The sequence below is a fragment of the Teleopsis dalmanni genome, chromosome 2, assembly GCF_002237135.1.
Source record: "Teleopsis dalmanni isolate 2A chromosome 2, ASM223713v2, whole genome shotgun sequence".
Taxonomy (NCBI): domain Eukaryota; kingdom Metazoa; phylum Arthropoda; class Insecta; order Diptera; family Diopsidae; genus Teleopsis; species Teleopsis dalmanni.
The window spans coordinates 147,206,787-147,229,150 of record NC_051847.1 but is presented as its reverse complement, the minus strand read 5'-3'; the positions used below and the strand labels follow the sequence as shown (position 1 = coordinate 147,229,150).

The 22,364-nt window shown below is 28.0% G+C and overlaps 2 protein-coding genes across 5 annotated transcripts in view; one reads left to right on the top strand and one right to left on the bottom strand.

Moving 5' to 3' along the window:
* Positions 1-22,364, top strand: part of LOC119679464 (unconventional myosin-XVIIIa) — a 90,476-nt gene that overhangs the window by 22,698 nt on the left and 45,414 nt on the right. For all 4 annotated transcript variants that reach the window (XM_038091823.1, XM_038091822.1, XM_038091825.1 and 1 more), the window contains 7 exons: positions 1,353-1,754; positions 1,835-2,021; positions 2,538-2,704; positions 4,869-5,181; positions 5,369-5,954; positions 6,023-6,623; positions 6,940-7,131. In XM_038091823.1, coding sequence (XP_037947751.1) covers positions 1,353-1,754; positions 1,835-2,021; positions 2,538-2,704; positions 4,869-5,181; positions 5,369-5,954; positions 6,023-6,623; positions 6,940-7,131 — 2,448 coding nt within the window. The remainder of the gene's footprint in view (positions 1-1,352; positions 1,755-1,834; positions 2,022-2,537; positions 2,705-4,868; positions 5,182-5,368; positions 5,955-6,022; positions 6,624-6,939; positions 7,132-22,364) is intronic.
* LOC119679467 (lipase member H) lies at positions 10,952-12,573 on the bottom strand. Its single transcript, XM_038091836.1, has 3 exons — positions 12,290-12,573; positions 11,962-12,208; positions 10,952-11,897 (listed from the first exon to the last, which is right to left on the bottom strand). The coding sequence occupies exons 1-3, from the start codon at positions 12,330-12,332 to the stop codon at positions 10,958-10,960; spliced, it is 1,230 nt and encodes a 409-aa protein (XP_037947764.1). The 5' UTR covers positions 12,333-12,573; the 3' UTR covers positions 10,952-10,957.

Sequence of the window (22,364 nt, the reverse complement as noted above, 5' to 3'; positions counted from 1 at the left end):
AGGTAGTTCTCCTTAGTAAAACACAGGTGATATTGCTAGCAAATTACTTCCCGTATCGTGGGGCTGTCTGAGATGACATAATGCCATCTTTGTCTAGAAGGAGATAACACTATTCATTAAGTTTAAACCTGATCCAAAACAAGAATACTGGGCTGAGAGATTAGGAAATTAGGATTAGGAAATTTATTTATATTTTTCTGCCAACTTTGGTTGGGATTAATCGATAATATAAAAGTTTGCTTTGGTAGCAGTGTTCTGTTCCACTAACAATTCAGAACCGTGTTAACTTCTAAATTTAAGTCTCAACATATATATAACTACCGTATTAAATTATCTATAACAGTATTGTCTAAGCTTGTATGAAATCCTAAGGAATTTATCTAGAAATGTCGTGATAAATAATGTATAACCTCTACATTAATACATAATTTTAAAAACATCTATAGATTTCAGATTTAATCTAAAATAAATGATATTAGTCTTATATTTTTCACTTTATTATTTTGAAAATATAAAAATTATTTCTTCTAGTAAATAGTGAATAAAATATATAGTAAGAGTGAATAATATAGTAAGAAGTTGAGACGAAGAAACAAAATTGGAGTAAATGTGGTTATTAAACTGGAAGAAATTAATTAACACTCAATTAGCTATAATGAAACATAATCTAATCATTATAGAAAAAGTGACTTATATAGATAAATATTTGTTTCTATATTTAGTTGGCAAGCTTAAGTGTGTTAAACATATTTATGTTAAACATATATAATACACATGTTTGTATAAACTCAGTTAATAAAATTCAAATCAAGCGCCATAGTATATTACATATGTATTTACCGTTACTTAAAATCCAAAAATTCGTTGTCAATAGAATACAATAAACTAATATCGAAGATAGACAATTAATTCTGATAGATTATATTAGACTATACTGAAAAGTTGTCGGGATTCAAATTTTGACTTTGATTATAATTTATAATCTCTTTAAGTTCTTTATATAAATGCAGGTCAAATTTTTCTTAATAATTATATGCTGAAAGAATATTCAATTTTTATTTATTTAAAAATTTCGATACAGATAACAACTAATTAATATTCTGAAATTTTTGAAGGAATTCTCTTATATTCTGCCATATTATTATTTCAGCCATCCCACTTTTAATAATTTATTTAATAATTAAAAGTGTAAATTATATCAACTGCCATAAGAGGATATTTTAAGAAACTTTGATCATATTTTAAACTAATTAATCTTACTAATGTAGAAGACAACATTTCGTATCTTATACGGAAATATTATTATCTCCTATTTAAATATTAATTTATTTTTACATTACAATTTTTTACAGTCTCGGAGTGTTAATCAGCAAAGCGAACTAAACAATTCTAATGAGAATGCCGACTCCGCTATGACGAATGGAAATGGGGAACATGTTTGGCTGGTACATCGAGGTGGTTTCTGTGCAGCTTTACGTTTACCACAAACTAAAGCCCACATGGAAAATCATAAGGTGATTGTGCAATTGTTGCACAACGGCGAGGAAATGACCGTCGATGAGGATGATATCGAAAAGCAGAATTTAGCCACATTAGACCTGATTGAAGACATATGCGAATTGAAACATTTAAATGAGGCGTCTGTTTTACACTGTCTTCGTCAGCGTTTCGCTAGCAATCTAATACATACAAAAGCTGGGCCAACATTAATGGTGGTTAATCCAATGGCACCATTATCGCTCTACTCGGAAAAGGTACGTAAAAAAAGTGATTTGTTTTTTATATAATTCAGTACAGAAAATGAAAAAAGTCTTACGCCTTTTGACATTCGCAGGTTGTTTCAATGTTTCGCGGTTGTAAAACTGAGGATATGCCTCCGCATATCTACTCTTTGGCGCAAACGGCCTACAGAAGCATGTTGGAGACACGTCGTGATCAAAGTCTTATATTTATGGGACGTTCTGGTTCGGGCAAGACGACAAGTTTTAAACACGCTCTCTACTATTTGGCGTTGGCAGCTGGTATGTCGGACTGTTTTTGGGGTTAATTAAGTGCAAAAATTCAAAGTTATGTGGTGAGGTATTGAGTCATACATTAAATGCACAAGTGTGTTGCTCTGTGCGTGGTTGCTTGCAATTTCTGTAATTGCTTGGGCTGAGCGTTTTCAGATATATCGTTTATTTTCTTGTATATTTAATTTACAAATTATTTTCAAATTGTTATTAAATTTACAATAGTTTATTACTTGGCTTTAATATAGTTAAAAATAACGGGCATTTGACATATGAACATGTTATAAAATTTTTATTTTATTATGAATCAAAAAGAACGTGTAGGTTCTCTGCTATTGTAACTCAGAGTTAAATACTTTTGAATTATTTACTTTATCGTGGGCTTATTTAAGTGTATAATTCCTCAATCAATATGACAATTTTATTGCCATACAATCAAGATAAAAGGGAAATAGTTTACATTAATTTACACTGACGTCTCAATTTACACAGTGAATTTATGTTTTTTACCTATTTGATTTATAGGTTCCTATAACAACTTTTTAAATGCGGAGAAAGTGAATGCAATTAATGTTGTAATCGAAGCATTTGGCAATACTAAAACAGTGTTGAACTCAAATGCGACACGTTTAACACAACTTTTAAGCCTAGACTTTGATCAAACAGGCCAAATTGCTTCCGCTTCAGTACAGGTAAGTTTATAAAGTAAAATTGTATTTTTATTTAGTTGAATTGAACTAAATGGGAATCAGGGACTATTATATATAGTCTTATGATCTTATTTAGTTTTAAAAGGAGGGCTTTCTATTTGAAGTCATATTGTATCTAGAAATGAGATACTTTTATTAACCCATTAAAAATTTTTATTAAAATATATTAATTTATATTAAAATTACAAAAGTTAAAAAGGTGCTACATAATTTAAGATTAGATTAAATTTATTTTTAATTTTTTATTATATGAATTAACGTATCAACTAGTATTGAGTTAAGACTCCTATATATTTGAATCGACTTTTAAAAAATGCGTGCCTTTTAAGTTTGCAATCTTTCTGTACAACTAGTAGTTGTAGCGCTCCTAGTATTTATTCAAAAATGGTGTATAATGGTTTATGCAAAAATACAAATCTGTCCGAAATCATAGATGATTTTGGGTACTATTCCAGTGGCTGACATTATTACAAGTAGCGTAACCACTCGCTGAACTATAAAAATTTCCAAGAAATATTTGAATAAATTGACCGTCAAGCTTATTTTGTGAAATTTGCTTAACCGTATAGTCCAGTGATGGCTAACCTACGGTACGCGTGCAACAAGTAACACGTATGTTAATGTTCTGCGGCACACAAAGCATTTTAACATAGTATTATAATCGTAGGTATATACGGCTGCATGACAAGTATGATCAAAATTCTAAGGACATGTTTTATTTTGTGCTTTTTAAAACAAACAGAATACAGGGATAATACATAGGATCAAAAATACAAGTTCTTTATTTTTATTTAAATTATTTACGGCGCAATTTATAAATCATCTATTTTTATATAGAGAAAATGTTCTATAGTAAAAAAAAAATTTTTATTTTGAATTACTTTTATTCTAACCATTCGTTTTAGTAAACGTATACCAGAAATATTTTGTATAACAGTAATCTTAAAATATGAAATAAAAAAAAACAATTTGTCATGAATAGTTAGGATTATTCGAAACTCTATGGTTCGCCCAAAAATTGACTTGATGAAAAATAAATTTTTGTAGTTAAACTTTTTTAAGCAGCTATGTTGATTTAGTACCAAGATATAGGCTTGCTTAAAGCTTAATATTATAAAATTTTATTACTTAGCAAGCGCTCACAAAAAGTTTTGCCACCGTTAAAATAACAAAAACGTTAGAAATTACGTCCGTTATAGTTCTGATACTGAATCATATCTATTCATAGGTTTAAATATTAATAAATTATATACCTTCATTGCGTTAATAAATAAATATTTGTTTCGCATTATTTCAACTAGAAGATATGCGATCGTTTTGTTTCGGTAAAAAGATTTATTAGAACATACTCATTTTAAAGAGAAATGTACATCAAAAATTACTATCAACGCCACCATTTGTTTTCCAGTTAACTTACTGGAACATGTTCACATTACAGTGTTTTTGAGAATTTAAATATGTCTATTTTAAGTATAGTTCCGATAGGCAGGGCTTCAAAATTATATTCTCCATGACAGTTATGAGTAGTCTTTCATTTTCATCGAAATCATAATTACATTATTATTATTATTAATTTATAACTACAATTTTATATTGATTGTTTAAATCAAACAACATTTTATGTTTAGCAAAATATAGTTCCACAATATATTATCGTTTTTTTCCCAATCAAAAAGAAAAAAATCTATTTGATTAGATTATTTTTACTCCTATTTTTTATTATTGGCCGAATTCGTCAATAAGGGGCCCAACCCGGTTCCTTATTCCCTGAAACTTAACGTTTCAGATATAGTCTTTCAATCAACAGAAACTGCATTATATTTTAATACTAAGTTTTAATAATAATAATAAATTAATTTTAAAAATAATAGTAAAATAGAATAAATACATTAATTTTGAGTAATAACGCTTTGTCCAAATAATGTTCTATAATCTATGAAAAATTATAAGTTAAAGAATTACATTATTGTATACATGATTATACATTATTGTAAAATTTTTTAAATTTATTTTTTGTTTTAATTATTTATAGTAGTTGCAATTTAACACAGACTATAACAAATGAATATTCACTTTGTATATTTTGTTTAGCTATTGAAACTTATATGAGTTATATGAATTGTACTAAGTTAATGTAATTCTACAGATTTTATTACCAGAACGACAACGGGCTGGACGACGTTTACCCAATGAACATAGTTTTCATATAATGACTCGTTTACTAGCTGGTGCTGAAGGTTTGTTACAAAAGGAACTACATTTAGATAATATATCTTCTGAAGACAATCATCCATTTGTGTCGTTATCACAAAAACTTGACGAGCGACACCGTGCAGCAGCTGAATTTATGCGAACAGGCCAAGCTTTTGAGACGCTAAATATTGATTCTAAGGCAGTACGAGGTGTTTGGAGTATATTGGCAGCTATATACCATTTGGGACTGGCAGGGGTGACGAAACGTATGTTTATAAAATTTTTTTAAACACAAACTGTTTTTAGAAATGTTTGCATTTTATGCTACAAATGTTCTTTACATAATTATTAATATTTAAAGCTTAGAAAAAGAAAAAAATATATATATAAAAAAATATGTAGACTATTTTTGTACATAAATGAAATGTTTTTTATACCAATCATTTCTTATAGTTGGTACAGGTACTAATGCTCGCACCCAATTTGCAAATCCCTCAGCAGCACGTAGAGCTGCAGGTTTATTGGGTGTATCAATGGAAGATTTAACATCGGCAGCTTTTAATTTAAACAATACTACAAGTAGTAATACTAGTCCTTCAAAATCTCCTACAGACAACAATGAACAAGCTTGGGAATGTCTTGAGAGTTTAGCTATTGGTCTCTATTCAGAAGCACTAGCAGCTGTAATTGCGCTTGTTAACAAAGCTATATGTACCTCAGCGCATACAATTGCTTCCATAATGTTAGTTGATACACCAGGTTTTCAAAACCCAGCAAGTTGTGGTTTACAGTCAGGTGCGACATTATCTGATTTACGTCACAATTATTTACAAGAACGTCTGCAATTACTCTTTCATCATACAACATTGGTAGCGCCTAGAGATCGCTATGCACAAGAACTTGTTGAAATAGATACAGAAGGAATGCCAGAATCAAATCCTGGTCCACTAGTATCACTTATTGATAAAGCGCCGCAGAACCATGTTGTGCGCTCATCACAACGTGATTTACGGGAACATGATAGACGCGGTTTATTATGGTAAGTAACAATTTAATACATTTATTTGGTTTCATATATTTTGAAGATTTGTTTTTTCTTTTTGTTAGGTTACTCGATGAAGAGTCTATGTATCCTAATTCCAACGATGACACATTCCTCGAACGTCTTTTTTCCCATTATGGCGATCGCGAACACCAATGTATTTTACGTAAATGTACAGGACCAAAACAATTTGTATTGCAACATTTGCAGGGTACCAATCCTGTATTATATACAGTTAATGGCTGGGTACGTAATAGTCGTGAACATCCATCGATTCGTAATGCTGTATCATTGTTGCAAGATAGCTCAAGAGAAGAAATTAGTCGTCTTTATATTGGTTCATTGACTCGCGGTGCTGGTGGTACGGTATTTTGTGGTTCATTTGCAGGACTTGAAGGTACTCAATCACTGAGACGTGTATCAAGTATACGACGTTCATTTACTTCGGCTGGTGTCAAACGTAATTCCATTATGTTACAAGTTAAATTTACGGTGGATGGCATTATTGATACTTTGAGACGTACCGGTACACACTTTGTGCACTGCTATCTATTGCAACACAATGCAGGGCAACACAATAGCTATTCAGTTAGTGGTTCACCTAATACTACGGTACAACAAATGAATTGTGAAGAAATAGTAAATATACCGTTAGTGCGAAGCCAGGTGTGTATAAGTGGTTTTAAAAAAAACTTTATTACAATATTAATTATTTTCACTACATAGATTTTCAGGCTATTTGCCAATATTTGTAAAAAATAAAATTAAAAAATTAAGCCTATTTAACACATAAAAAACATTTTCATATAAAAGTTATTGATAGTAATTAAATTCTACATATGATTTTTTTTTTTACTTTTATTATATTTATTATTAGTATATAAAGCTCTTAGAAAGTTACTATGTATTACATTTTGTATAATTATAATAACATCCTTTTAGATAAATACATTTTTAAAAGTAGTTCAATTATTTTTGTTAGGTACGTGGTTCTCAAATACTTGAAGCAGCACGTCTTCATCGCTTAGGTTTTCCTGAATCAGTTCCTTTAGCAGAATTTGTACGTCGTTTTGGGTTACTCGCAGGAGATGCTCAAAGTAAAGATATCACTGTAGAACAAATTTTAGCAGCTAATGAAATCGATACAGCAATATATCGTATTGGACCTAGTCAAGTAAGTGCTTAATTCAATTTTATATAATTAAATACAAACAGGTCTAAACGTGAGATAAAGGTCTAGATATATCGGGTGTTTTTTTAGCTGCATGAGAACTTGAAATGATAATACAAGACAGATTGGAAAGAAAAATTTTTCTATTATGGTCTGGTAGATAATATCACAATATTTATTTTTTGAATATGATTTCCGGTATATATCCGTCGTGGCTACAAATTACATGATCCATTCGATTAGTACAATTTTTGCCCATTTTTTGCAATAAATGTGGCCGTATGGCGTCAATTATGGCATGAACATTGGCTTCCAATGCTTCAAGAGTTGATGGTTTACTAAACAGAAATATCAAAATAGTTTGACAATCTCATCTGGCAATCAATGGTTATGGATAGTTCTTATGTAGCTAAAAAAAACATCCGATATATGGTAAGGATCCATGTAATAAAATTCCGAACAATTTTAAATAAAAACCTGATTTAAAAAAATGTGTAAGTAAAAACTAAATTTATTATTAAACATTATAAAACACTGTTAGATTAAAAAGATTCTATCAATAAGATTGCTAATCTTACAAAAAAAGTAATAGATTTTTGTAATTTGCATTCTGTGTGTTATGCAGAAAATAAAACAAAGTGCTTAAAAGTGTTTCAACCAAGATTTATGACTCCTATTGCATATTATTGCATATTTTACGTTTAGTTTTTAGGCTCTTATTGCTGCATAGATAACCTTAAAAAAATACTTGAAATACATCTTATGCATATTGATAATGACCTTCACTTTATAAACAACCATTAATATTAACAAAGAAATAAAATAAAATGCAATCTTCTTAAAACATATAAGTAAAGACTTGCGCATGTAAGTAAATAAATCTTAAACATCAAAAGTAGATAAAATATGGTAATCTTCGCAATGATTATTTGTTGTAAAATTTTAATCGTTGTGGTGTATTCACACACAAATATTTTGTATACATTTAACTTCAGACTTTTACGAAAATATTTTAATACAATAAAAAAAAACGTGAACTCTAATTCTAATTCAGATAATCAATTACTTCTTTGGAATGTTTTTCGATGGATTGTATATGCATTAGCTTGTCCATGCTTTTTCATACTGTTTCAATCTCCTTTTAATTGGAGTCCATAAATTTTCTATGAATTTTAGAACAATGCGCTTGTTTTTTTTCCTGAATATTGTTCAGCTGCTAACAGTATGTTTGCCGTCATAGTGGAATATATCTTTTTCTTCAAAACATGGAACTCTGTCAACTAAATTCTGGCAGTTTAATTTTCAGTAAAATGAAGCAACTCCATATAACATCAACCTTCCTCAACCGTGTTTGACGGTTCGTTTTACTTGGCACCCTTGAAGTGGTTCGTGGGAACAATGTCACTAGAATTTTTTGTCATCGGACTTACCAATTTGATCAAATATCTTATTTCCAGTTATATACGCCCCAATTTTTATAGGTATTGCAAAAATTGACAGTTTTTTCGTAAAGAATCGGTTATTTCTTTTTGATAGCAGACATTAAACCAATTATTTTTAACGATCTCAGCACTCAACTTACTAACTACTACTTCTTTATTGTTGCTATAGCCTCTTTTGGTGTTCGCATTTAATTTTGCATTATTTCCCTCATCCTTCCCTTATGTCAATATCTGAATCATTAAGTAACCTAAGACAGCCTCTAGCATTTTATTTGTGTACAAAGTTTCGTCATTTTTGAACGACAATAACTGTTGACTAAATATAATCTCTTTTGTTCTTTTTCTCAAAAACTAACAAATTTTCGTCATTTTTACCATATTCTCCTAAACGCAGTATACTCCACTTGCTTCTATAGCACACTTTCATCAAATAAAAATAATAAATCACAATTTCTATATGCTATATATATATATAACGCTTAATTTGAAATTTATGCTATTCGGCAAACTTTGGTGTTTGCTTTTATTACAATAGATGGCATTGAAACGACCAAAACTAAGTTCATTAAGTTAGTTTAAATTTTGTTATTATTTTTAATGTTGATAAATATTGTTTAATTTTTATAAAATGAACGAAGTATAAACATCAAAATTTTCATTTCATTTCATTGTATTTAACAAATTTATAGCATGAAATGTGCTATAATACGAAGCCAGCACTCACTTTTGCTCACCAGTGTACATGTATATTAAAATATATTTATGTACATATGTACATATTTAGTTTTTAATAAAAGTATGCAATATATAAAATATTTAAAATACATATTTTATTACAAATTTGTTATAATTTAAATCAGTATCAAATTAACTAAATAGCATTATTATGCTTCTACCTAAATATATTTAAAAGCAACATTAACATAGCACTGTATCTAAATTTATGTTATTGATACAATCTAAAGATTTTTAAAAAGGATACAAATTTTGTAATCTAACACATCTTTTATCTGTAAATAAGAATTCTAACTAGTTTTTGATCTGAATTACCTTTTTAGTGTAAAATTACGAAAACCGCAGTTTCTTATATTGTCAGTTGTCAGTTTCATTGTCACGATTTAAATTGTATTATAATTTATATTGAAGATAGTTCAGGATTGTAAATAATTTATATTATATAAAGAAAAGACTTTAGACTTGGTTGTTACGAAAAACAGTGTCCTAGTTGTAGTCTGACTATCATATAATTAAGTTAAAATATTTACTGCATATTATTTGTAAAAAATATCCGTGATTTTACTTTAACGGTATTTTTTACGTTTTATTATTTTCGTAGAGTAGTTCTAAAGTTTGCTGATTTGTTTGCAAAATATGTTGGTAAATATGTTGCTTTTTATGAAGTTTAGCTCCATAAAAGTTCGAGAAATCATGTGTTCAATGACCTGTTTTCTGTGCCCTTTCTGGACAAAATTAATTTTTTAAGCATCGCATTTCATACCTAAAATAGCAGTTAGGAATGGCTTCAATGATATGTCCATCTCTTGAATCAACCAACTTAGTTATATTTATGCGATGATTCTCAAGGATCAGCTTTTTGATTTTTTCAATTTTTTCGTTATTCTAAGCCACATTTAAATGCTTTGTTCTATTTATATAATTTTTTATCGTTGCTTTGGCACATAATATATAAAACTAAAAAATTAAATACAAACTCTTTAACTAATTTTTCTTTTATGAACTTCGCAGAACACTCCATAGTATAAATGCAAAATTAACTCATAAATATATTGTATATCACTTTTTGCATAAATTTCGGTTAATAACGCAGTATACTGCTATTGCTTTTTTTTACTATTGCTTTTAAAATTATGATTTCCGGATACTTTTCATACAGTATGTATAACTTTTTTTCTGGTTGAAATATGCACATTTTCGAATTAGATATATTTAATCTATACAAATAATCATCTATAAATTTAAGAGCTTATACTCTATCAACAAGCCATCCGAAAATCACTCTAAATTATTGGCATATTTTACAGGTGTTCACTTTCTTAGATTTTCAGTAAAATCATTAAGTTTGCTTTAGGTATTCAAGTTTTACTATCAATTATTATTAGTCAGAACATTTTCGATCCGGAAGAGAAGCATCTTATTTTCTTAACTTAATTATGCAAAAATTTAGTTCTAATCAACAATTATTTTTTTAGCAACATTGTGTAAATTATTTTGAACAAATTCGTTAAAAATATAAATATATTTCAATATATCACAACTTGTACATATTTAAGTGCTAAGTAATCAAATAAAATTTTTTATGCACACACACACACACATTAACTTAAAAGTAGAAAAATTTAATTTGAATAAATACCAAAAAAATGTAACTATGATACAAAATAAATTTTATCAATAACTCGTTGCGATAAAAAGCTGCTTTTCAAAAAATTCGGATTAATTGCTGGTCGCATATGTACCAATCTGCCAAATCCATATGGCGACCTAGTTTGTGTACTCAAGTAGTAAACACCACTCTTTGGTACGGCTGGTTCACCACCCATAAATGTAACAGCATTGCACACATCAACTGCAGCGCCATGTTCACAACTACAATTGTACTTTCCATCGATGTTGTTGTTAATGTTGTTGCTGTCACTATTGCTGGTGCTACTGCTGCTGATGTCGCTGTCGCTATAGATATTGCTGTAGTTATTGTTTTTAAATGCGTTGCATTTAACTGCACCAAACATCTTAGAATTTCTTACAGATTCTGCAAAGTAATACAAGGCCGCGAAGTGATCACAAGAAAAATCAAATTCTGCAGAGGTCGCGTTTGGACATTGTGGTTGCCCTAGACCCCAATTTGGATAAAACGATGCTTGACTAAGTTCAGTGTTCGGATTACCAAGTAAAGTAATGTCCGAGTGTATGGATTCAACATAAAGTGCATCAGTAGATGCTAAACGATATTTTTCACTTAAACTAAGTTGTGTTAAACCAGCTGGGTCTAAAGCAAATATAGCGCCAAAACGATTTGGTTTGATTAATTTTCCAGCCAATCCAGAAAAATGACTACCAGCACTGTGTCCAATCAGATAAATATTTTCATATGCGACACCTGTTTCACGGTGTAGAAAATTAACAAACTTTACAAAATTTGCAGCAATTGAAGATAATTGTTTAGATATTCTTGCATAATTAATGTCATTAGCATGCGCACTCCAATCAACAATGATTACATTAAAATTCCCACGCGCTAAATAGGCATCCTTAATGGCAGCATTAGAGCAAGACATACCTTTACCAGCCCAACCGTGTATAGAGAACCTATAAGTACGCAATTGACTTCAGTTGTAATATAGTTTTTAAATATTATTTATGAAAGTATTACCTTACAGGCCATTTAGGATTAAAGAAAGATCTTTTTAAGCCTGCAACATCGCCGGTGCGTAATATTTGTCGTTCATAGGGATTATATGGCGTATACAGATCATATCTTATACGTTTGTTAGTTCCGTAACGTAATGTGGGATCTATCAGTGCACGCACCTCACTCTTCAGCATATCTTGCACAACACTAAAAATTGATATATCGCAACTGCCCCTTTCGTAAGCAAATTTCGCACTCGCTAACGCAACTGCAGTAGTTGATTAATAATTTTAAAAAAGTTATATACATATACATAAGAAAATGTTATTTAAATAACTTGCGTACGCACCAAAAAAAATTGTGCTTAGCAAAAACAAGCTGTAGAGTCTCATACTAAATTTAACTGCTGTTATTAACTGAACTTAAAATAACTGCTTTTAATTTATTTTGAGGATAAAAACTTGTAATTTAGTGTTAAAATTGAAAAATCGCCGAATCAAAGTCAAACCGAATTTTTTTAATTGAATTGAACTGCTTAAGCGCCAATCAACCGCTTCGTTGCAGGTTCTGAAACTAAATGCGGTAAATTCTAAACGTAAGCCTGGTTAAAGAATATGCAAAACAGCGACTATACAACTTTTTTATATCATTTTAGCGTTTACGATATTCTTTTCAAAATGAAATCTCCGCAGATGTAAGATACAGGGTGATTAATAGTAGCTATTAGTTTGGCATACTTAAAAATGGTAATTTTATACGTAAGGAATTATGCTTATAAAAAGTTGTTTATTAAATTGTTTCTATTACAAATGAAAATAAAAATGACCGTAAGCAATTTTATGAGTATTTAATTAATTGCCGATATGTGAGCAGCGTAATATATGAGAAATAACATATTTTTATATATATATATATATATATATATTGTAATACAAAATACAAGTAAAATTTAGTTAGTATTGTACTTCGAATTGCATTACACATATTTTTCAGATACTTTGATATAGATACATATAATACTGATTATAATAACTATATATTTTAACTATTTTATGCATTTTTTTATCAGTTATCGTTCAGTTTTATTCATCTCTATAATATCTTAGACTGCAGAGTGTAATTGTAAGGGACCCAGTTAAAGATATTCCTTTAGTTTATAGTGCTCCATAATTTGCCAAGTTCTTTATATTTTTCACAATCACGCTTTCTCCATTTTTGGGACGATTTATTTTTTGAGTTTATAAAACATCAATAATAACAAAGTTAAATAAAACTTTAAATGTATGTACTGAATAATTAAAATGGACAGAGCTTCCAAAAGGAGGTTTGAATAATCTGAAATATTACAAATATAATTTAAAATATCAAAAGTTGTTTTATTTGACTTTATTATTAACATTTTGTTATCTATTTTTTAAAATCGATTCACAAAAGGCGTTCTAATAACTGTAGTAATAAGAAATATAAAAAAGTATGCGAATTTTGTTATAATATATAAGTTTAATACGATTTAGAAATCAATAATTCGCCTAACAGTAGACAGAACAAATAAAATACCAGAACAACGTAGTGCGCATGTGTCTGTAGCAAGTTCTAATGTGACAAAAAAGCAAATATAAGAGTAAATCATTTATTCACAAATTTAAGTATTTAATTGTTAGGTTACTACATAATTAATAATTTTACTTATTTACAAATTCGTATAACATAAAGAAAGCTGGTATTCAAAATATTTTATTTCACTGTAGCAGTTAAAAGTTAGTCACATACGTTTAAAAATTATTAAAGGATTTTGATTACCCTATATTATTTCCCTATATTAAGCGCTATATCAGGCTTAATAGTAATATAGTATAAATAAATAAGTAGATACAATTTATTAAAGAAATTTTTGCGATGCGCATATATTTTTGCATTAAATAATTTTTTTTTATATATTAACAATTTTTCTTGAATAAATTATCAATAGTGTGTAAAAATGTTTTTTAATTGGGATTGAAATAGAGTATTAACGAAATATTCGAAACTATTATATGTATTTGCTCTTCCTGTCAGAAGATATATGTACTGTCGTAACCGTTTTCAATATGACATACTGTTTTTATCTTTTTATAATATATATGAGGGGGATGCGAAGTAGCTTTTCATCGTAGGCTTTTATAGAAATATTGTCTAAACTTTCTTTTAAGCATATAAGACTGTGCATACACCACAGATTTGGATCCAAATGGAACTACTTTGTTAGAGTACTTGATCAAAAACATCGTAACAGGCTATAATCTTATTTAATGGTTCTATGAATTTATAGCAAATAATTGTAGGTATATTTTGTACATTAAATCTTTCGAAATCTGGTTAATAATACAATAGCTGTTTGATCTATCCACAATTTATAGTTTCTGTTCTCCGGTCTGTTGCAGATATCTACTTCCTTCCTGTAATACAAAAGCTATCAAAATTGTTAATTTGTTAATCTGTTTAAAATCTTTAGAACATTATATTGCTTATACTCGTTTTATTGAATCAATGAACCGTCTATAAAATATGACTCGCTTAACACATTACTTACTCGTTTTAATTTTTAAACAACTTGAACCTAAAATTTTAGAGCTTTTTTTTTTTTAAATTTTAGCTTGTGGTTTTTTCTTTTTGTTTTAAAATTTAGTAATAATTTTAATCTTTATTAATCAGAACTAGTTTTTTCGTGGGTTTTTTGCGTCTCATAGTTGCTACATTAATTTTAACACTAGAATAAAATCTAGTTAGTTACTTATCAGTAACTTGCATTGATTTATTATAAAAATATAATAGAAATATATGTAGATTTCTAGTCTTTAATTCATGGGGTCGGTCATTGAGTCCTCCGTTAAATTAAAAATAAAAAATTTAGCTGGTATTTAAATACTGTTGTTATATTTGCTAATCTCGTAAGATCTAGTCATAAATCTGAAACTACTGACCTATGTCAACTTGAAATTGAAATTTTTATTGAGTGCAAATTTTATTGGTATTTCGTTCAGATTTTGTACAATAATATTTTGATTATGTGTTTAAATAAAAAATTACATTTTTCACATGTTTTGGTATATAGATTTTTCTGCTGATAAGCAGTATTTAAAAATATTAACATAAAAAACAGGGTGTGACAGTTTTTGAAAATCATTGTAAATTTTTTAATAAGTTAACTTAAAGTTCAACCTGACCGATAATATGTTCTATAGTGTATATCCAATATATCCAATAATACTATATCCAATTGTTTAATAGAATTTATAGCGATAAAAATTTTATTGTATAATTTTAAATGAAAATTATTCAATTCTACAATACATTTGCAAGTAAGGTATCATCAAATATCTTATTTTTCAAATTTATATTCTCCCAAAATATATTATTTTTTCATTCAAAAGTTATTCTAAAAAAATCAATGAAGTTTCCAAATAGAATAATATTTATTTGTTAATTATTAAATAACGAAAAAAATGTGCGTTGACTTTGCCGAAACGTTTTTACACAAATCATTATATTACAAATCAATTATTTCATGTAATACATTTTTAACGCAAAATATTAAAATATTTAAATTTGTTATTTGATGTAGAATAAAATGTTAATATGTATTTAATAACATATAAGTAAGTCTTTTCTGATAACTCTTTCAACGGTTAGCAAACTTACCAATACAGGTTACTAATAATATTAATAGTTTGAAAGTATTTTAAACTTATTTTTTATTTGTACATCAACAAATAATAATTTATACAAAAGTTTTTTTCTTAAAACTAATTAGTTTAATATATTAAAATATATGGCGATATTAAGATTTCCAGATTACGCTAACTCCAATAAAATTAATTGTTTTGAAATAGTAACTTCTCCTATTACACTATATACATACATAGATTATGTTAGAAGTAAACCACTCTCGTCATCTACCGGCAACTAGTGCTTATAATTTTTATTTTACATAAATTGGTTACACAAACTATGAGTAACATCTGACGCATTCAATCTAATTATGGTTTTTAAAGCACTAATTCACATTAAAATATTTAAAATTATTTTAACAATTCTCATCTACATTTTTTACATTCCCTTGGAAGTTATTATTCTTTAATTTTTGTTCTAATTTATTTATATAAATTCCTTTAACTTCTATGAGGAACATAAGGCCGCAAAAAAATTTTTCCATTCATTCGTTCAAAATAGCAGAAGGATTCTACGTCCTGAAGAAGGTAGTTTTTAATGATAAAAGGATCTTGAAGGTTTGTGTTGATGTGCATAAGAGTTCCGCTTTATGTGAATTAGTAACTAACGGCATAAGGCACAGGTTCACTGCATGGTCCAGATCATTTAAACTATCTTGGTTCTAATTTAGTATCAAACCAATAACTATTTAGTAATTTCAGTTATTATGAGTTATTGTTTTGGTTACATGGTAGATCATAGTTTTTATATATTAACATTTCTCCGTAGGCATTTAGAAGTTTGTTGCACCAAGTTAACTTCTTGCAAAAAGTTTCTATACATTTAGATTAGACAGTGATTATTTAAGGATATTTCTTGAATTCATCCTTAATAATGTGTTTGTTGTGTTTACAATCATTTTACAATACAATCTGACCTTAGAAACCTTACAGACTGTTTTAACCCATATTTGCTGTTAGAATATATCATTTTGAATATTTTTTTCGTTTTTTCCTGTTTACTATTCATCCATACTTCATAAATTACATCATTTGAAAGATTCCAATATTAAATATACTAATAATTTACTTGATTTTATTCAACAATATAGGCTTGCTCAGAATCTATAGCATCATTTTAACATTTCTTTGCCTTTCATGTAAATTTGTTCTCTTTGCCTTAAAATAGATTTCCATTGTAAATATGAATTTATGGTTGGAGAATAATCTCTTATCCTGAAATATTTTTCTTAAGTGAGATGCAGCACACGTTTGGGAAATACGGTGAATGAAAAAGAAACTTGATGTATAATTTAAGTAATTTTCTCATAGGTGCATTGTCTAAGTGAAACAGCTTTTTTTGCCATTTTAAGCATTTTTTCACGATATATTCCCTTTTTCCTATGCTAATGATTTTTACTTTGTTTATATAGTCCACAAATATTCTTTCGCAAATATCAAAAAATACGAACGCCAAAACTATAAAAATGATAATATGTGTTTCTGTTTACTTTCGATAAGGTTTATTAACTACTCTCTATTTAGCCGACTGTCTTTGTAATTTCAGTGTATTCTGATAGATTCGAATTTCATTTATTTCTATATATCGAAGCAAAAAAAGTTATTTATTTTCCTTAAACACCTCCAATCTTTTGTGATCCAGTACAACCATTTCGCATCTTCAAATATTAGATTCAAACAATATTAATATTTACATCGCTTTCTTTTATCTTTGAGGTGTTGATTACTTATATCGTTAAATATATCGTTTTAACGATTTTTAAAAGAATCAACACATTGGGACATCCAGAACGTTTAATGTCATCACGATAGTGTTTAATCAATACATAAAATTATTTTTCTGATCCAATAACTCTATAATTATAAAATAATTATACATTCTATAAGTAATGTTCCGAAAAGCTTAAATATTTATATATATCGTTTGAAGGTTGCTACTTTCTAAAAATTATGTGATTTTTATGAGTACGAAAGTCTGATAGTAACTCCTGACATTTAATGTTTGATATGTATTTTTAGTATGAAATCGAAAAAATCGGTTTTGGTTTATTATTAATAGGGGTAATCACGCGTCTTGCAAATTCATTGCTAGGTGCACGAAATGCACAGATTGCGCAAGCTTGTAATGAACAACAACAAAATACACGCACAAAATTTCTTGCAATTGCTTGCAATCTTGCTGCACCTAAACCCATGTTTATATGATTGCAACGAAACAAAAAAGGAAAAAAACAACTATTTTGAAATCTATTGAAACTTATGTGGAAGTGATATGCTGCAAAAATAGTTATTTCATTTTGATGTTACAGTTTTGAAACAGAGATACCCAGAGTACCCTTGCAATTTTGGTATAGCATTTTTGCATTTCGTACATCTTGCATGATAGAGTGAATTACCTCTAATAATAACTGCATTGCACGGCGTTTTTCAGTTTTGAAAAATCGTGAATATTTCAGAAATAACTTATCTATATAGCTTAAGTGAATTAAAGGCTTTTACTTATTTTTATATTTAAATATGCTTGGAAAATATGAGAGTTTGAAATTAAATTTTTTAGAGTGCTGGATAGACGCTGAGCTCAGTGATGCTCAATTTTGTTTAAAGAAATCATTATTTTACCAAAGAGTTTTCTTTTAAAATATCATGTTGCTATTTTTTAGTTTCTAACGATTTTAATTTAAATTTTACAGAATTGAGTGCAAAATAATTATTATTATAAAAGTATTTATTTATTATTTTTATAATATTTAGTAAAATATATATTAAAATTCGTAATAGTTTATACAAATAAGTATTACGGTTGTTTTATTAACTTACTTAACTTAACATCTTAACATCTGCTCATTTTAAGTGAACTGAATCACGTAGCCCTTATTGTAACTACTATAATTATTACAGAAATAGCTTTATCTTTATATTGTATTTTTTATTATTACCAATTTAATGTGTAAAAATATATTTCCTGTATAAAATTTTTGCAATTTTTCTTTTCGAATCTACGTATGATTTGACGTCATATTGTGGGCAGTAACAATGACGACCAACTTTCACGGTCAAGATCACGAACGCCGGTGTACAATTTCAGTGGAACAAAAGCTTAATGACAAGATATTAAATAAAACTATTCCTTTTGTATCGCATACTTATTACCACGCCCTATTCTTTCGGTGCTGGTTTGATAATAACAGCATGACTGCTTAAGTTCGTAGTTAGCGTTCCAGTAAACTGAAATTTTCCTGCTTTAGTTTATCTCCAATCGATGTCGAAACATGTTTTTTCTGCTTAGATCGCGTTAAATATGTGCAATGGAAATAGCTTTCCATTTCATTTGATATTTAATGATTATTACCGTAATCTACGTTATATGCAACACGTCTTAAGCTAACTCTCAACATATTTGAAGTATTTGTGAAGTTGTACATTTATGTTTTCACTTGTTGGCTTAAATTGAACTTTGGTTTCTGTGTCAATACGCGCAACGATTTTCCTTTCATTTTAATAAGATTGCCTTGCAGTGAAATATGCATAAAAACGTATAAATTTGCCGCTATTGCTGTTGGTGTACCAAAGCAATTGGATGTTTAAATATTTTCTCAACAAATTTGTGGCAGCAACTACAAAAACCAACAACTTCACTTCACTTAACACAGCAAACATTTGCGCACAACAATTTTATTTTCATGTTATTTATGCCGCCTATTGTCAGAGATGACAGCTTTGACGACATAACAGCAACATGTTCTATCAATCAACAACATAATATCTCAATAATAACAATTACGGCAACAACGGCCTCAACAACATTCACCACTCCAGCAACAATTAAAAATTATTTAAATTTATTCATCCAATTATGTTCTCAACAAAATGTTCCTCGCGAAATGTGGCGATTGTTGATGTTGTTGTACGGCTTGATGACGGTTTATATTATAAGCAAAAGTGTAAGTAACTAATTTAAATATCTATTAATTCAGTTCGAAAATACCTGTTGACCGTTGCGATTTCAGGTGTCATTAGCTTTAGCAGGTTTCTTGTAACACGTGCTTTGCAGAATATCAAAAAGTTGTCTGGTATTTTTGGTTTTATATTGTTTTGATGACATAGCTATTTCCGCTTCTTAGAATTTATAATTGACTCAATTTTTTCCGTTCTATCTTTTAGCAAAAAACTAGAGGCTGAAATATCTGTTTTTATGTAGATCAATTGATAGTAATCGTCCTTCATCGAATGACAGTTACTAAATCAAACTTCATCATAATTAAAATATTTGTTGCTTTTAGTTTTGTATATACTAAAATAGTACATCCGGTATGTTGACTTGTGTCTAAACTAGGGGTAGTAAATTTAATTAGTAATTAGCAAATTGATAATTTATCAATTGTTTATTTCTTCAGTAAAGCTTTTAATACGAAAATTAATGCTTAATAGTTCCGATAATTATTGCTATTATTTATATAGAGTAATTTTTATAGAGTAGTTTTTGTGCAATAATCCTGCAATAAAATCCTTTCAGAACCGTAATATGTAAAGATGGACATTAATTTTGTTTGACAATTATTTTGCTATTGCTTTTGTACATGCATTATTCCTGAAATAAGTTCTTTCCATTACATTAATATATAAAAGTTTTGAAACATCATTACGACAAACGTAAATTGCAGATCACATTACTGCCATAATCTTAAGAGAACTAATCATAATGCTATAGTTTTTTAAAGAAGTAATGAAATTCTTAGAAGCAAATATTTCAATTGCTTTTGCAATTAGATTGAGTTTAATCTTATCTGTATTATATTACTATAACTTTCTTGCTCGATGATAATATTGATGTAATAATCAGTAAATTATAATAGGTATATATTAATCGTACAAACCCGATAACATTAGTGCCACAACACCTGCAGCGTTAGCTCAATCTGCAGATTCTATTAATATATCATTAAGCTTTGCTTTAATTAACTTCAATAATATTATTTTGTTAATTTACTATGATTATTAATTCATAGTGTTAAAAAATTATATAACTGGGCAAATTAAATAAATTAATTAGTATTCATGGTTTTAAAATTTTGTAAATTTTACCATATGTCAATATTTGTAACATATAGTCTAACTTTAAGTGTATTTAAAATTTAAGCCCATAGTGTATATCAAAATTTTAGTACTATTTTATGTATAAGTTTTATTTAAAGCTCATATACATTTGTGTATGCAGTTTGTTTTAAAAATACATTTAGTGGCAACATTTAAAAATACTAAGTAACATATTTAGGTCTTTCGGAGAAAACAGGAATGTTACAACGCAAAATATAAACAAATGATCTTCAATGTTTTTGCTATTTAAGCTTAAGCTCACTGGCATGGGCAAACTAAATACGCGCTGTAGGTTATAAGTATCTTAAACTTTGTTCAACTTGTATCTTCAAGTTACTTTGTGTTTGAAGTAAAGTGCTTAGTATGAAGTATCTTTTATTTTTCAATAAGCTATTTTAGTGGTTATTTTGTTTTTAGAAAGATCATAAAATTATTTTATTAAAAACTATGCTATAGTACCTAGCAGTAGGAACTTTATAACTAGGCATAGCTAGGATTGTGCCAAGGGAGAGATATACTAAAAAATATTATGCCGAAGCAAATGTATTTTTAGCAGTACACTAAATGAATTATAATAACAGTTAGTATCAATTTTTTTTATATGCACATAAATATGTAAGTAAATTGTTTATTTATTGCAAGCAGTATTATTTTTATTGGTATTATTTTTAGGAAAATTTAATGTTATCATTAAAACACACTCTTCGATTAAAAATTAAAATTAACTTTTCCATCATTGATATTTTTTTCCATAGTTATTTTTTAATAGTTTCGACAATTTTACGAATGTTTTAATATCAAATAATCTAACATTATTACAAAAATATAAAAACAAATTATTATCAGACTTACATAGTTTTAATTACATTTGATTTTATTGCCAAGGGTGGTATCTGTATATGCCACTCTTACTTTAGTTTATCCTAAAATATAACTGCACAAAGTTATTAATTTGAACGATCAGTTTATATTGGCAATACTTACATTTTTATTTTTTGACGGCTTGTTCCATATATAAATTCCTTTTTGCATCTCATACATAGTTTCGGGTTTATTGTACTAAACTATTTCCATTCATTGTATACTGTTCCAAACATTAAAATAGTTGCATTCCTTTAAATGTGGTAATCTCAATATAATTTTTTTAACAGGTTTAATTTTTTATTATGCAAATAGAATAATTTAATATTAATAACTAATAAATATAATTTAATATTCATTAGTATTTTGAAATGTGTATTTCTTTTATTTCGTGTTCATCAAAAAAATATTCAATCATGTATTCAATCAATATTATATATATAATATTATATATAATTATATTATATATAATATAATTGTTTAATATAAATATTAAACAAACACCGTATGCGATTCACTTGTCATCACCTGTTACAATTTGCTTTAAATATAGTTTTATTTCGTTCATTATCAGCAGTCAATCAATAAATAAAATTCAACCTATCCAGCTTTTTTCAATGATCTTATAAAGCATCTATATATTGAGCTTCTATTTGTAACCAACTTTAGATAAATGCTTTAAAATACTTTTGTAGATAATCTACAGTTGCTTAAAGTTGTCATGACTGTTTTTTTTGACTTTTTGGAAAGTCATTTGTTTCA

Coding starts and splice junctions, on each gene's coding strand:
- LOC119679467 (XM_038091836.1), bottom strand. CDS start 12,332: ATGAGACTCTACAGCTTGTTTTTGCTAAGCACAATTTTTTTTG. Junction 12,209..12,289: donor GCTAAGCACAATTTTTTTTG/GTGCGTACGCAA, acceptor CAACTACTGCAG/TTGCGTTAGCGAGTGCGAAA. Junction 11,898..11,961: donor AATCCTAAATGGCCTGTAAG/GTAATACTTTCA, acceptor GCGTACTTATAG/GTTCTCTATACACGGTTGGG.